This window comes from Schistocerca piceifrons, chromosome 4, assembly GCF_021461385.2.
Source record: "Schistocerca piceifrons isolate TAMUIC-IGC-003096 chromosome 4, iqSchPice1.1, whole genome shotgun sequence".
Classification (NCBI taxonomy): domain Eukaryota; kingdom Metazoa; phylum Arthropoda; class Insecta; order Orthoptera; family Acrididae; genus Schistocerca; species Schistocerca piceifrons.
In genome coordinates, this window is record NC_060141.1 from 353,403,008 (window position 1) to 353,415,602 (window position 12,595).

General features: G+C 40.7%; 1 protein-coding gene across 3 annotated transcripts in view; it reads left to right on the forward strand.

Annotated features, from left to right (window-relative positions):
* The window catches only part of LOC124794744 (laminin subunit gamma-1-like), a 337,502-nt gene that overhangs the window by 210,403 nt on the left and 114,504 nt on the right, over positions 1-12,595 (forward strand). For all 3 annotated transcript variants that reach the window (XR_007016605.1, XM_047258351.1, XM_047258352.1), the window contains one exon: positions 7,556-7,738. Coding sequence is in view for 2 of the 3 variants with exons in the window: in XM_047258351.1 (XP_047114307.1) it covers positions 7,556-7,738 (183 nt within the window). In the remaining variant the exon portion in view is untranslated. The remainder of the gene's footprint in view (positions 1-7,555; positions 7,739-12,595) is intronic.

Here is a 12,595-nt window from a genome sequence, read left to right on the forward strand (position 1 = left end):
GTCTGTCCATAGCCAGTCTTTTCATTTCTTAATATTTGCCTCGTTTGATATTGCACAGCATTTGATATCTTCTTTTTCCTCTTCCCCTTTTTCTCTCCACCATTCCTTCTATTCCTTCCTTCAATAAACAGTCCCTTCTCAAACAATGTCCAATGCAGTTCCGTTTTCTCTTTCTGATGACTTTCAGCATGTTTCTTTGTTCTCCAACCATTCTTAATACTTTTTCATTCCTTACTCGGTCTTACCACTTCACTTTTTTCATTCTTCTCAATATCCACATCTCTAGTGCCTCCAATCTTCTTTCATCTTCCTTCCTCAATGTCCAGTTCTCCGCACCATATGGTGCAATGCTCCAGATGTAGCAATTGGCAAGTCTTTTCCTCAGGTCTTTGTTTAGTGACCCACAAAGTAATTTCTGTTTCATCTTGAATCCTTCTTTTGCCATTGTAATTCTTTTCCTAATTTCTGTTGAACAGTACATATCATCCATTATTACACTTCCCAAGTAATTGAAGTTATTCACTTGCTCTATTTCCTCTCCCCATATTTTCATAGGGCCTTTTTTTCCCTTTCCTCCAATTACCATGCTTTTTGTTTTCTTCTTGTTAATCTTCATTCCATAGTCTTCTAATTTTGTGTTTAGATCATCTAACATTTGTTTCATCTCTCTTGCACTCTCTGCCACCACAACCATGTCACACACCAATCCACTCTCCGACCTGCTATACAAACTCCTCTCCTTCCATCAAAACTTTCACTAATAATTTCCTCCAGATGTATATTGAACAGTGTTGATGATAAACAACAACCTGTCTTACACCTCTTCCCAGTTCAATTTCTTCACTCATCACACCTCCTGTTCTTATTCTTGCTGTCTGGTTCAAATATAAATTTCTAATTAGCTGTCTATCCCTCCAGTCAACTACATGTTTCCTTAAGATTTCCATCAGTTTGTCCCATATGACACAGTCAAAAGCCTTCTCATGATCAATGAACACAACATACACCTTCCTTTTCTTCTCCATGTACCTCCCCCCAATCACTCTCAGTAGCCCAATGGCATCTCTAGTTCCCACTCCTCGCCTGAAACAAAATTTTTCATCTCCTATTAAGCAATTCAGGTTTCCATATAGCCTTCTGTTGAATGTCCTCAGCAAGACTTTGGCTGCATGCAATATCAGGCTCATTGTTCTATGTTCCTCACGCTTTTTGCTGTTCTTTTTCTTTTTTATAGGTATTAAGGTACTTTCTGTACTGGTACTACTTTTCAAATGATTGATTTACAGTTTTAATATTATTGTTGGATCACTTGATACTTTGAAGGCATTTAGGCATCAAGGAAAATGTGTATTTTGCTGTCAATTTTAGAAAATGTATAACATCAATTGTGTATCAGATGTAAGTGAATTAGCAGATGTAATGGTGTGTGTTTTGAACTGCCTAAGGCAAACAGGTGAAGCAGTTCTCACATGGATTTAAAAGTGTTTTCAGATGGCACTTCTAAGTATACTTTCCAAATTAGCTACATGAACTATTTATATTTCTTTCTTCAAAACCTCAACATATAGTTGAATATTGTTAAATAGAACATGCATTATGATTCATTATTAATGCTGGGTTGCTAAACCACAACTGTTGCACAATATAGTTGTCATTTGGAAGAAAGTCTCACAAACTCTAATTAAAGCTGCTTATATTTTTCTTGTCTTCTGCTATAATAGTTGTAGATAAACACTTGCATCATCATCTTTGTTGGACTGATTTTCATATTTATGATTGGAACAATCCTTCACACAGACCTTGTTATAACGTCAAGTTGAACACACATATATTTCAGAACGACTTAACACACATAAGTCACAGAGTAAGTTGACAAGCAAGACATGCGCACACGTTAACATTCGAATGAGCACCGAGTCCCAGTCTAGCAGCCGCTGCTCGGCTGGCCGCTTAGGTGGTGCAGTTGCTGCATGGCTGGCAGACAGCGCCGCACGTAGAGGACGCGCGTAATTGCGTGGCGGCGCTTTGAATGATTGGCGAGTCACAACACTTTTCCCCCCTTTGAAATTGTTGCACTGGTCCTGATGGAGGTGTCCTGGTGATGGCTAACGTCCATAGGCGTTGTTCAACTCGCCGTAAAGTCTCGAGGAGGCGGCATTCCGTATGGACGGAAGTGTCCGCGATGATAACAGGTCGAGATGACAGGAGACGTAAGGGTCGAATCTGCTGGGTCCCCATGCACAAATCTGCCCGTTGTGGCAAGTCCAGTTGATATAACAGGAGACATGGGCGATGTGTCTGGGTCCGTTGGAGGAGGAGGCGAGTAGATTGGCTCTGACAGAGAATGGTCATCCAGTTCCTGATTGGGCATGTCTCCTGGTGGCATCCGTTCTTGTGCTGGCATCGCGATGATGGTGAGAAGGCTGCGTTGTGAGTATTGAGAGATGCCAAGATCCCGAGCATCAGGTAGAGCAGAAGGTGGTGTAGCGGCATTCGGAACAGGCATTGCCGGCACACGAGGCCGAAGCTGGTCCGAATGATGCACTGCAACACCTGTGTCCGTCTGAATTTCATACAGGCGTCGGCCATGGTGTCGGTAAGATGCGGCCCGGGCTCCATTTTGGCCGCCTGCCATATCCCCGTACCCAGACGAGGTCATCGGCAGTGAACCGGCCAAGTGAAGGCACCTGCGGCCATGCGGTGGAAGGCCGCAGAAGATGAAGTAGCGTGCGGGGCTGTCGGCCATGTAAGAGCTCAGCCGGGCTGTGGTCGCCCATGGGGGTGAAACAGTAAGACACCAGGAACTGGAGAAGCGCCTCATCAGCAGCAGAAGAAGTCAGAACTTTCCGCATCTGAGCCTTAAATGTGCGGACCAGTCGTTCAGCCTCGCCGTTTGATTGTGGATGGAACGGCGGGGCCATGACATCCATAACGCAGTGACGAGCACAAAAATCCGCAAATTCGGAAGAGGCAAATTGTGGACCATTAACAGTAACAAGAGTGAAGGGGAGGCCTTCCAAAGAAAAAATGTGTGCGAGAGCACTTGTGGTTGCTGCGGTGGTTAGCAGACGGGCGATCTGGCCAACCCTTCTGAATACAGCATAAAACCTGGGACAGGGTAGGGTCAGAACCCGTAGCAGCTGCCAGCCTGTCCCCAGTGATGGGGAACCCATCCACAACCCGCTGATCGGCAACATCCAGGTGGAAACACAAAAGTTCGTCCCTATTGAATGCCAGATCAGGACCCATGGGAAGGCGAGACAGAGCATCAGCATTTGCATGTTGAGCCGTTGGCCGGAAATGAATCTCATAATTGAAACGAGACAAGTAAAGAGCCCAACGCTGGAGGTGGTGAGCAGCCTTGTCGGGAAGTGACGTTGATGGATGAAACAAGGAAACAAGTGGTTTGTGATCCGTAACAAGATGATATTTTGAGCCATTGAGAAAAACACCAAACTTATGAAGAGCATAAATAATGGCCAAAGCTTCCTTCTCAATTTGAGAGTACTTTTGTTGGGCATCTGTGAGCGTTTTGGAGGCATAAGCAATGGGTTGTTTCGAACCGTCAGAAAAATGGTGCGCAAGGACTGCACCGAGCCCGTATTGAGAGGCATCTGTGGCAAGAACAAGATGTTGGCCAGGTCGATAAGTAGCCAGGCACAGGGCCTGTTTCAGCATAGTCTTCAATTTCTGGGAAGCCACATCGCATGATGCGGACCAGTGAAAAGGCACGTTTTTATGCAACAGGCGATGCAATGGCTGAGCCACCAAAGCTGCAGACGGTAAAAACTTGTGATAGTATGCTATTTTCCCCAAGAAGGCCTGCAGTTCCTTAACAGATGTAGGGCGAGGAAGGGCATCGATCACGGTGACAGTTGCTGAAGCGGACGAATACCATCCCGAGAGAGTTGAAACCCCAAGTACGTGATAGATGCCTGAAAAAATTGTGATTTCTGAAGAGTACACTTGAGACCGGCAGTCTGTAAGATATGAAAAAGTGTGCGGAGATTTTGAAGATGTCCTTCAGTGGTGGAGCCAGTGACAACAATGTCGTCCATGTAATTGATACACCCAGGGACAGTGAGCAATAATTGTTCCAAGAATCGCTGAAAGAGAGCAGGGGTGCTAGCAACCCTGAAAGGCAAGTGTTGGTATTGATAGAGGCCGAAAGGCATGTTAAGGACCAGAAACTGCGGGGAAGCAGCGTCTAGAGGAAGTTGATGATAAGCTTCCGACAGGTCAATTTTAGAAAAATACTGGCCTCCAGCAAGTTTAGTGAACAGTTCTTCAGGTCGGGGCATAGGGTAAGTGTCGATGAGGCATTGAGCATTTACAGTGGCTTTGAAATCACCACAGAGACGAAGATCACCATTTGGCTTAGCAACGACAACGACAGGAGAGGACCATTCACTGGAAGTGACAGGAAGCAAGACCCCTGAAGTAGTGAGATGATCCAGCTCCCGTTTTACCCGATCACGAAGGGCCACAGGAATGGGCCGAGCCCGAGAAAACTTAGGCCAAGCAGTGGGTTTGAGCGTGATATGAGCTTTAAAGTCGTTTGCACGGCCTAACCCAGGAGAAAAAGGGGACGAAAATGTCATCGACAAGGAATCCAATTGAGCATAAGGAATAGCATCAGAGACAATATTGACAGAGTCATCTATGGAGAACCTAAAAACACGAAAGGAATCGAAACCAAAAAGATTCTCTGCATTACTCTGGTCAACCACAAGTATGGGAACAGTGCGAACGACGGATTTGTAAGATACCTCAGCATTAAATTGTCCCAAGAGAGAAATCTTCTGCTTATTGTAGGTCCGTAATTGCCGAGTGACAGGTGACAGGATTGGAGAACCCAATTGAAGATACGTCTGAGAATTAATTATAGTGGCAGCAGAACCAGTATCCATCTGCATGCGAACATTTCGACCAAGGATTTGGACATTGAAGAATAACTTCCCTGAAAGGGAAGAAGTGCAATTGACAGACAACACAGAATCAGAATCAGCGTCATGTTCATGAACATCATGTATGCGGTTGGATTTGCACACGGAAGACCCATGACCTTTCTTTTTGCAATTGTGACACACTGCCCAACATTGGGGATAATCCTCGCGTGAATGTTTCGTAAAACACAGTGGACATGAAGGAAGATGCCGGGGCTTTTGCTGCAGTTTCTTAGCGGGTTGTTTACGGTTAGGCCGAGGCTGTGTGTGGGAGCGCACTGCGGCCATGTCAGCCGGCGGGGACGCGCCGCACACTTCGTCAACAGCACACAGAGGTTGTATTTCCCTGACATCACCCCACGCCTCTATTTGCGCCCCAGCGGTGCGAGAAATTTCAAAAGACTGCGCAATGGAGAGAACTTCATCTAGAGTTGGAGTTGCCAACTGAAGGGCACGTTGCCGAACTTCTTTGTCCGGCGCCGACTGGATAATAGTATCCCATACCATGGAATTGGCATAGGATTCTTTGTGAACGTCAGTAACAAATTGACACTTTCGACTGAGGCCATGAAGTTCAGCAGCCTAAGCGCGACAGGATTGATGCGGCTGTTTTTGACAACGATAAAAGGCAACACGAGAGGCTACCACATGCATTTGCTTTTGAAAATAGACAGACAGAAGAGAGCACATTTCAGCAAAGGACAAAGACACAGGATCCTTCAAAGGAGCCAATTGCAACAACAACCGATACATTTGAGGTGAAATCCAGGAAACAAACAGAGACTTACATGCTTGTTTGTCCATGACATGAAATGCCAAAAAGTGCTGTCAAAGACGTTTTTCATAATCAGACCAGTCTTCTGCCATCTCGTCGTAAGGAGGAAAAGGAGGTATAACCAACGACAAGAAACGCCCCGCATTTGACGCCGCGACGAAATCGCGAATCGCCGCTGTTAGAAGCGTTTGCTGTTCAAGGAGATTTTGCAATAGTTGCTCAACAGTAGCCATGGAAAACTATGGGTCAACGGTGAAAAGGAAAAATCCACTACCTCATCGCCAATTGTTATAATGTCAAGTTGAACACACATATTTCAGAATGACACAACACACATAAGTCACAGAGTAAGTTGACAAGCAAGACATATGCACATGTTAACATTCGAATGAGCACTGAGTCCCACTATAGCGGCCGCTGCTCGGCTGGCCGCTTAGGTGGCATAGTTGCTGCATGGCTGGCAGACAGCGCTGCACGTAGAGGATGCGCGTAATTGCGCGGCGGCGCTTTGAATGATCGGCGAGTCACAACAGACCTTTTCTGTTTATTTTCTACTGAAGTGGTTTCTTCACAATTACAGTTTGAGAATGTATATTGTAATCAATAATTTCTTTTACAAGAACTCACAACATCTGAAAGACAGAACTCGTGTTTACATTTCAACAAGTGAATAATTGAAGCTGCATCTGGTGTGCTTCTCATTTATTTATAGTTTGCTATTCGATGCTAGAATATTCTGAAAAATTAAACTTTTCTAATTACAATACTTTTCAATTAGTACCTCAGTTATGAACAAATTTTATGTTTCTGGATTCTACAATTTTAATATTTCAATACAAACATTATTATTTAAATTAATAACAGGTTTGACATAAAAATTTTTAGATTTCACATGTTTGTTTAAATTATGACCTTCCCACAATTTTCATCTGGTGACATGCTTTCCATAAAACTAATTGCATATTATTGATCATGTATCAGATATCTACACTCTTTAAGTAAAAAATTTAACCTGTCCCAAATAAAATTCTTGAAATTTATGGTTATCTATTTGTTGCTCATTACAAATGTAAGGTACAGTATAAAACAAAAATGCAATATTAAACAAATAGTTTTTTTTTTTCAAGAGTGTATCTCTACTTATCATTCTGTAATGCAAAATGATCAATAGGACAAAAAAACAAATGGAAGGCACTTATCAGTAACAGCCCACAATGAATCCAAATATTACCTTCATATGGTCATTTGTGTAGTGTTATACCCTTACAAAACTGTATCTTCACTGAAGGAACCTTGCCCACCCCCTGATGCATTTCACACTGCAGCTTCTTGCAAGAAATTATTACTTATTCTTATAAAACTCTTTCTTACTTTATCATGTAGCTCTAAATCATGTATGTTTAAAATATATTGTCACTAAATTCAGATATTTTTTGTAGCAGTAAACTGTTTGTCACATTTAGAAACACTTCTATGTTCAAATTGTAGTGTAGTCCCCTTAAGTACAAAGTTGTGATATCTGTCAGCTTCTTTTACTTACTGATGTTCACTTTTACACATCACAGTTTCAGCTGTTCTCAAGTTCTTCTTGGTACCATTTAATTCACTTCTGAAGTACTGAAACTGCAATTTTCCTTTGTATTTATTTTATCCCATTTACCTAACTGTAACAAATTTGCATCTTTTGCAGTTGTTGATGCTAATGAGAAAGCTAGTTTTAAAGTTAAGTTGTTCATATGTGAAAGACAGTAAACTTGCAGTAATAATGCTAATGCTTGAAATGGACAGAATTTTGTTATATTTTATGTACAAACCATCCAATTTTATTTTTCAGGACAATGTAACTGCCAGAACAATACAGCTGGTCATAATTGTGAGTTATGTGCAAAAGGATTTTATGGAAATGCTTTACAAGGGTCAGCATTTGATTGCATGCCATGTCCTTGTCCAAATGGTGGACCCTGTCTTTACAATGGAAGCAATATTGTTTGCCTGGAATGTCCAGTTGGTTATACAGGTACACTTGTGTTAAAGTTTAATACAAGCACTGACACGTCCTCTTTTATTATATATAATTGAGACAAGTTTAACACAGCTAGATAATAACTTTCTCAACACAAGACTGTGTCCCAGCTGGCACAATGTAGGGTACAGTGTGTGTGTGTGTGTGTGGGGGGGGGGGGGGGGGGGAGGGGGGTTCATGTGCATGTGCTTGTGCATGTGTGTATTCCCTAGCTCAACAGAGGATTGATTCCAAAAGCTGGCAAGTTTTCTTTCTCTTTTGTATGAGCTTTTCAATGCCTCAAAACTTGGGCTGTTTGGTGATTGGTCTGCTTTACCCCTAAATTATTTACCATCCAGTTATGTTATTTTAATCTTTTACATGTTTAACAAAAACACAGTTTTACATATTTAATAACAACATAATTTTTAATCAATTTTATTCATTGATCACAATCATTGTGTGTCATCACATTTACAGTTTTTGCTATATTTTGTATAATTACTTAACCATCATTTGTGTAATCAGTTACTCACTGCTTTCTCTAATGACGATGTAGGTGTTGGAATTTGTTCTTCTATTGGTCAGTTTTGTAGTAAGCTCAGCACAGCGTGTTTTAATTTGTTAGGAACATATAACATGAACCACCCACTTCAGTTATGGTTTGTGACTAGCTGAGTACCTGGTGTTGCCAGGGCATGTATTTGTTTCAGTTTCCTATTAGTCCATTTCCTGTCCCCCTTCGCTGTCCATTTCCTCCTCCTCCCATCTCTGTTCACCTATTATTCCTCCTCTCTCAACAGTCTTCTCCTCCACCTTTCTCTGTCCACCTCCTTCTCTCATCTTCAGTCTCCTTCTCTCATCTTCAGTCTCCTTCTGCCCCCTCTGCCTGCCCATCTCTTCCCCTTCCTGTCTCTCCAGCCCCTTCTCTCCTTTCTCTGTCCATCTCCTTCTCTTTCCTTTCTCTGTCCATCTCCACCTTCTCTTCTCTCTGTCCATCTCCTTCTCTTTCCTTTCTCTGTCCATCTCCACCTTCTCTTCTCTCTGTCCATCTCCTCCTTCCCCACAACTGTGTCCATCTCCTCCTTCCCCCTCTCTGTCTCTCCATCTGCTCCCTGTCCATCACATCTAACCTAATAGGAACTTGCTGGTTCTTATCCACACATATTTTTAGTCAAATATCCCCTGTATCTCAAGTGGATTTTGGCTGCCCTTTCATTTTCATGCAGCTCAATCGTTATGATGTTTTATCTCCTGAAGTGTGTGTTTTACAGTGATATAATTTTGCAGGTACATTCAATGGTATGTGCAGATATTGTCTATGAAATGTGTGTGGAGTAGAGTTAGTAGTAAAGAAGTAATAAATTAAATTGCCATGCATGATGTGGCAGTTTCTCATGCATCTTAGCATTTATGATGTTATATCTCCTGAACTGAGTGTCACACAATGACGTAGTTTTGCATTTGTGTTCAGTGTTATACATGAGTACTGTCTGCAAAATGTCATGAATAGAGTTAGTAGTAAAGCAGTAATAAATCAGAATGTCATTCCTGATACAGCAGTTTTACTGCATGAACAGTGAAAATGTAGTAAGGGATAACCTTTTTTCTTTGATCATTTTGTGTAGTATGCCAGTGAGAAAAAGGTTTGTAAAGGTTTGAAATTATATCTAAATTTTGCTGCAAATGACTAAGTGGTCTCATTCTCAAATACTGGATGAATGAAGTCTAGGTTTTTGCACATCATGGACTAAACTTCGTTTCACCCCCATTCCCACCCCATTGACAGGTAGGTGGTTCTTACCCCCATAGTGCTTCTTTCCAGACATTAAATGATCTGTGTGTCAAGTTTCCAAATCGACCCAGAAGCTTAGGAGGAGCTGTGGAACATATATACAAACATTCTTACATTTTTATAATATGTTTGGATTCTTTTATGTGGTCAATGACACCACATTGTTTGTTGTAAATACTTTTATTCAAATGGTTCAAATGGCTCTGAGCACTATGGGACTAAACATCTATGGTCATCAGTCCCATACTTTTATTCTTTATTCTTTAATCACAATCATTGTGTATGATCACAATTACTGTTTCTTGTGCACTATAAGTAATCACATCACAGCTGTTTGTGTAATGAGACACTCACTGTTTTGCCCATTGGTGATACAGCTTTGTGTAACCTCTGACATTTGTTTCTCTTAGTTTGTAAATAATTTTAGTAAGTTTAACACAGCTTGACTTTAATTCTGTTAACAACATATGACGAAAACCACAAGTTTGGTTATTTTAGCTCTTTTACATGTTCAATGACACTGCATCTTTTCTAACCACTTTATTCAATGATCATTCTGTAAGATCACAATTACCATATCTGTTATATTTTATGTAATTACTTTACAACAGTACTATGTAATTAATCATTTGCTGCAATTTTGTGTGAGCACTTTGTAAGGATTTATCTTCTAATAGTTATTATTGCACAATCGATACATCACACTCAAGGAAGGTCAAGCAGTGTGTTTACTTGTTTACATCTCTTGTGGATGGCCCTGCCTGGATAGTGTTGTGTGCACAGTGTGCCATGTACGCTTTCCATGCTGCTACCAGATGGTTGCCAGAATGTTAGGGATCATTGTTTCCAGATTTTATATTTAAGGTTACATACGACAACAAGATTATTTATATGATGATTGGTATATCTCAATGAGGATTTATTATAAAACTATTGACAGTGAGAGTTACTTATTTTATTGATTAAGACACTGTAGCTTTTGCCCTAATGTCTTATTTTGTTTAACTGCAGGCAGCCCAGTGATGTTCTAAGAGTGAAACTCTTTGAAACACAATAAATTGTTTTATTAAACAGCAGTGGTGGTTTTCATTAATCACTGGTGTTAGTGTCAATGAGCTGTGGCGCTGAACATGATGATTATTTGCAGGTGTTTTGCATTCACTATGCTTACCAATTTGTAAACTGAGCAATTTGTATTTAATTAAGCTAACCAAGAACCAGTGAAAACCAAGAAATTCTTTTTAATGAAGAGTTATACCATGTGGTGCTTGGTTCGCACAGGCTCCCAGTTGAATTAGGCCTATGGGAACTTACAGGCTTATAAGCTATGGCAGACTTATATTTATCAAGAGATTTGTACCACAGGTACACAATAAATAATGTTTAAATGATATTATAATTTTAGATAATGGGAATTCTTGGATGGAAAAATACATAAAATCCACACCTACATATGTATATAAACTACATAATCCACCAAACAATGCATTTCCTTCTCTGTTCCACTCGGAAATAGAGCAAGGGAAAAGTGATTGTCTAAAAGCATCCATACAAGCCCTAATTTCTCGCATTGTATCTTTGTGGTCATTATATGAAATGTACGTTGGTGGCAGTAGAACTGTTCTACAGTTGGCCACAAATTCCGATTCTCAAAATTTTTCTTCAAGGGTTCACATTTGAGTTCACAAAGCACCTCCGGAAAAAAATACTTACATGCTGATTGAACCTAATGGTAACAACTCGTAGCACACCTCTGAATTGTGTTGATATGTTCCTTTAATCTGACCTGGAAGGGATCCCAAACATTCTAACTGTACTCAATAATGGGTCGCACTAGCATTGTAAATGCCATCTCCCCTATGGACAAGCTACACATTCCTGAAACTCTTCCAATAAAACAAAGTCTAGGACTTGCTTTCCGTACTACCAACCTGATGTGCTCATTCCATTTCATATCACTTTGCAACATTATGCCTAGATATTTAATCAATGTGATTATGTCAAGCAGCACCCTACTGATGCTGTACTCCAACATTTAAGGATTGTATTTGCTACTCGTCCACATTAACTTACATTTTTCTACATTTAGAGTAAGGTACCATTCATCAACCAACTAGTAATTGTATCAAAGTCATCTTATATACTCATACAGTCAGTCAATGATGACCCATTTATATCTGCATAGTTATGTTTGCGAGTGTGTATACTCTTACTAGAAAAAGAGCAAGAACTTGGAAGCTAATGTTAACAGTTCTGTGTTACATATTTCTGTGCACCACACACCAGTCTGTATTATATTTTTGATTTGACTCACCACCTAAGCCACAATGTAGGTGGGGATAACAATTTGTTTACTGAACCACACTTGAGTAGTGTCTTGCTATCTTGCTGTAATTAGTCTACAGAAGTATGATAACTATATTATTAATGATAAGTTCATGAGATAAAATATTAGTGGCCCAAGATGAATTGTTTCTATCAGTGAATACAGGTCCATCACAACCCGTTCCCAAGTGGTAATTGCAAAGGGAACTGCATAAAACAGACATCTGGAGTCAAAACACTTTGCAAAAGGCCATTGTTTACAGCAGGACTACATGTATTAAATGGGACAAATAACTGGGTGCTAGCTAACAGGAGGCGTGCAATGTAGTGCAACAAGTCATGATATTGTCTCTTTTCAAATTATGCAAGGCGTCAGTTGCATCGACAGTCCAGTGGTGCACTTACAGTGCATGAAGGATACAGTTATTGTATGAAGTGTTTCTATGATGTTTTAAGCAATGTTTTTCTACCATGACTTGGATTCACTCATTCAGGTCACTGTGAACATGAATCAGGATGCTTATTTCAACATTCTTGATGAGAAAGTATTTCCTGTTCTTTTACAGCTTCCAGATGAGTAAGCTATGGACACTCCCATCTTCCAAGATTACAACACGCATGTTCACAGGACTGTACACATCCATTGTTGTTTTGACAAATACCCAAGTACTATATCACACCTGTCCCACCAAATCACCCAGTCTTCATCCCATAGGAAATATCTGGAACAGCAAGTGAAACTCAGCGAACAG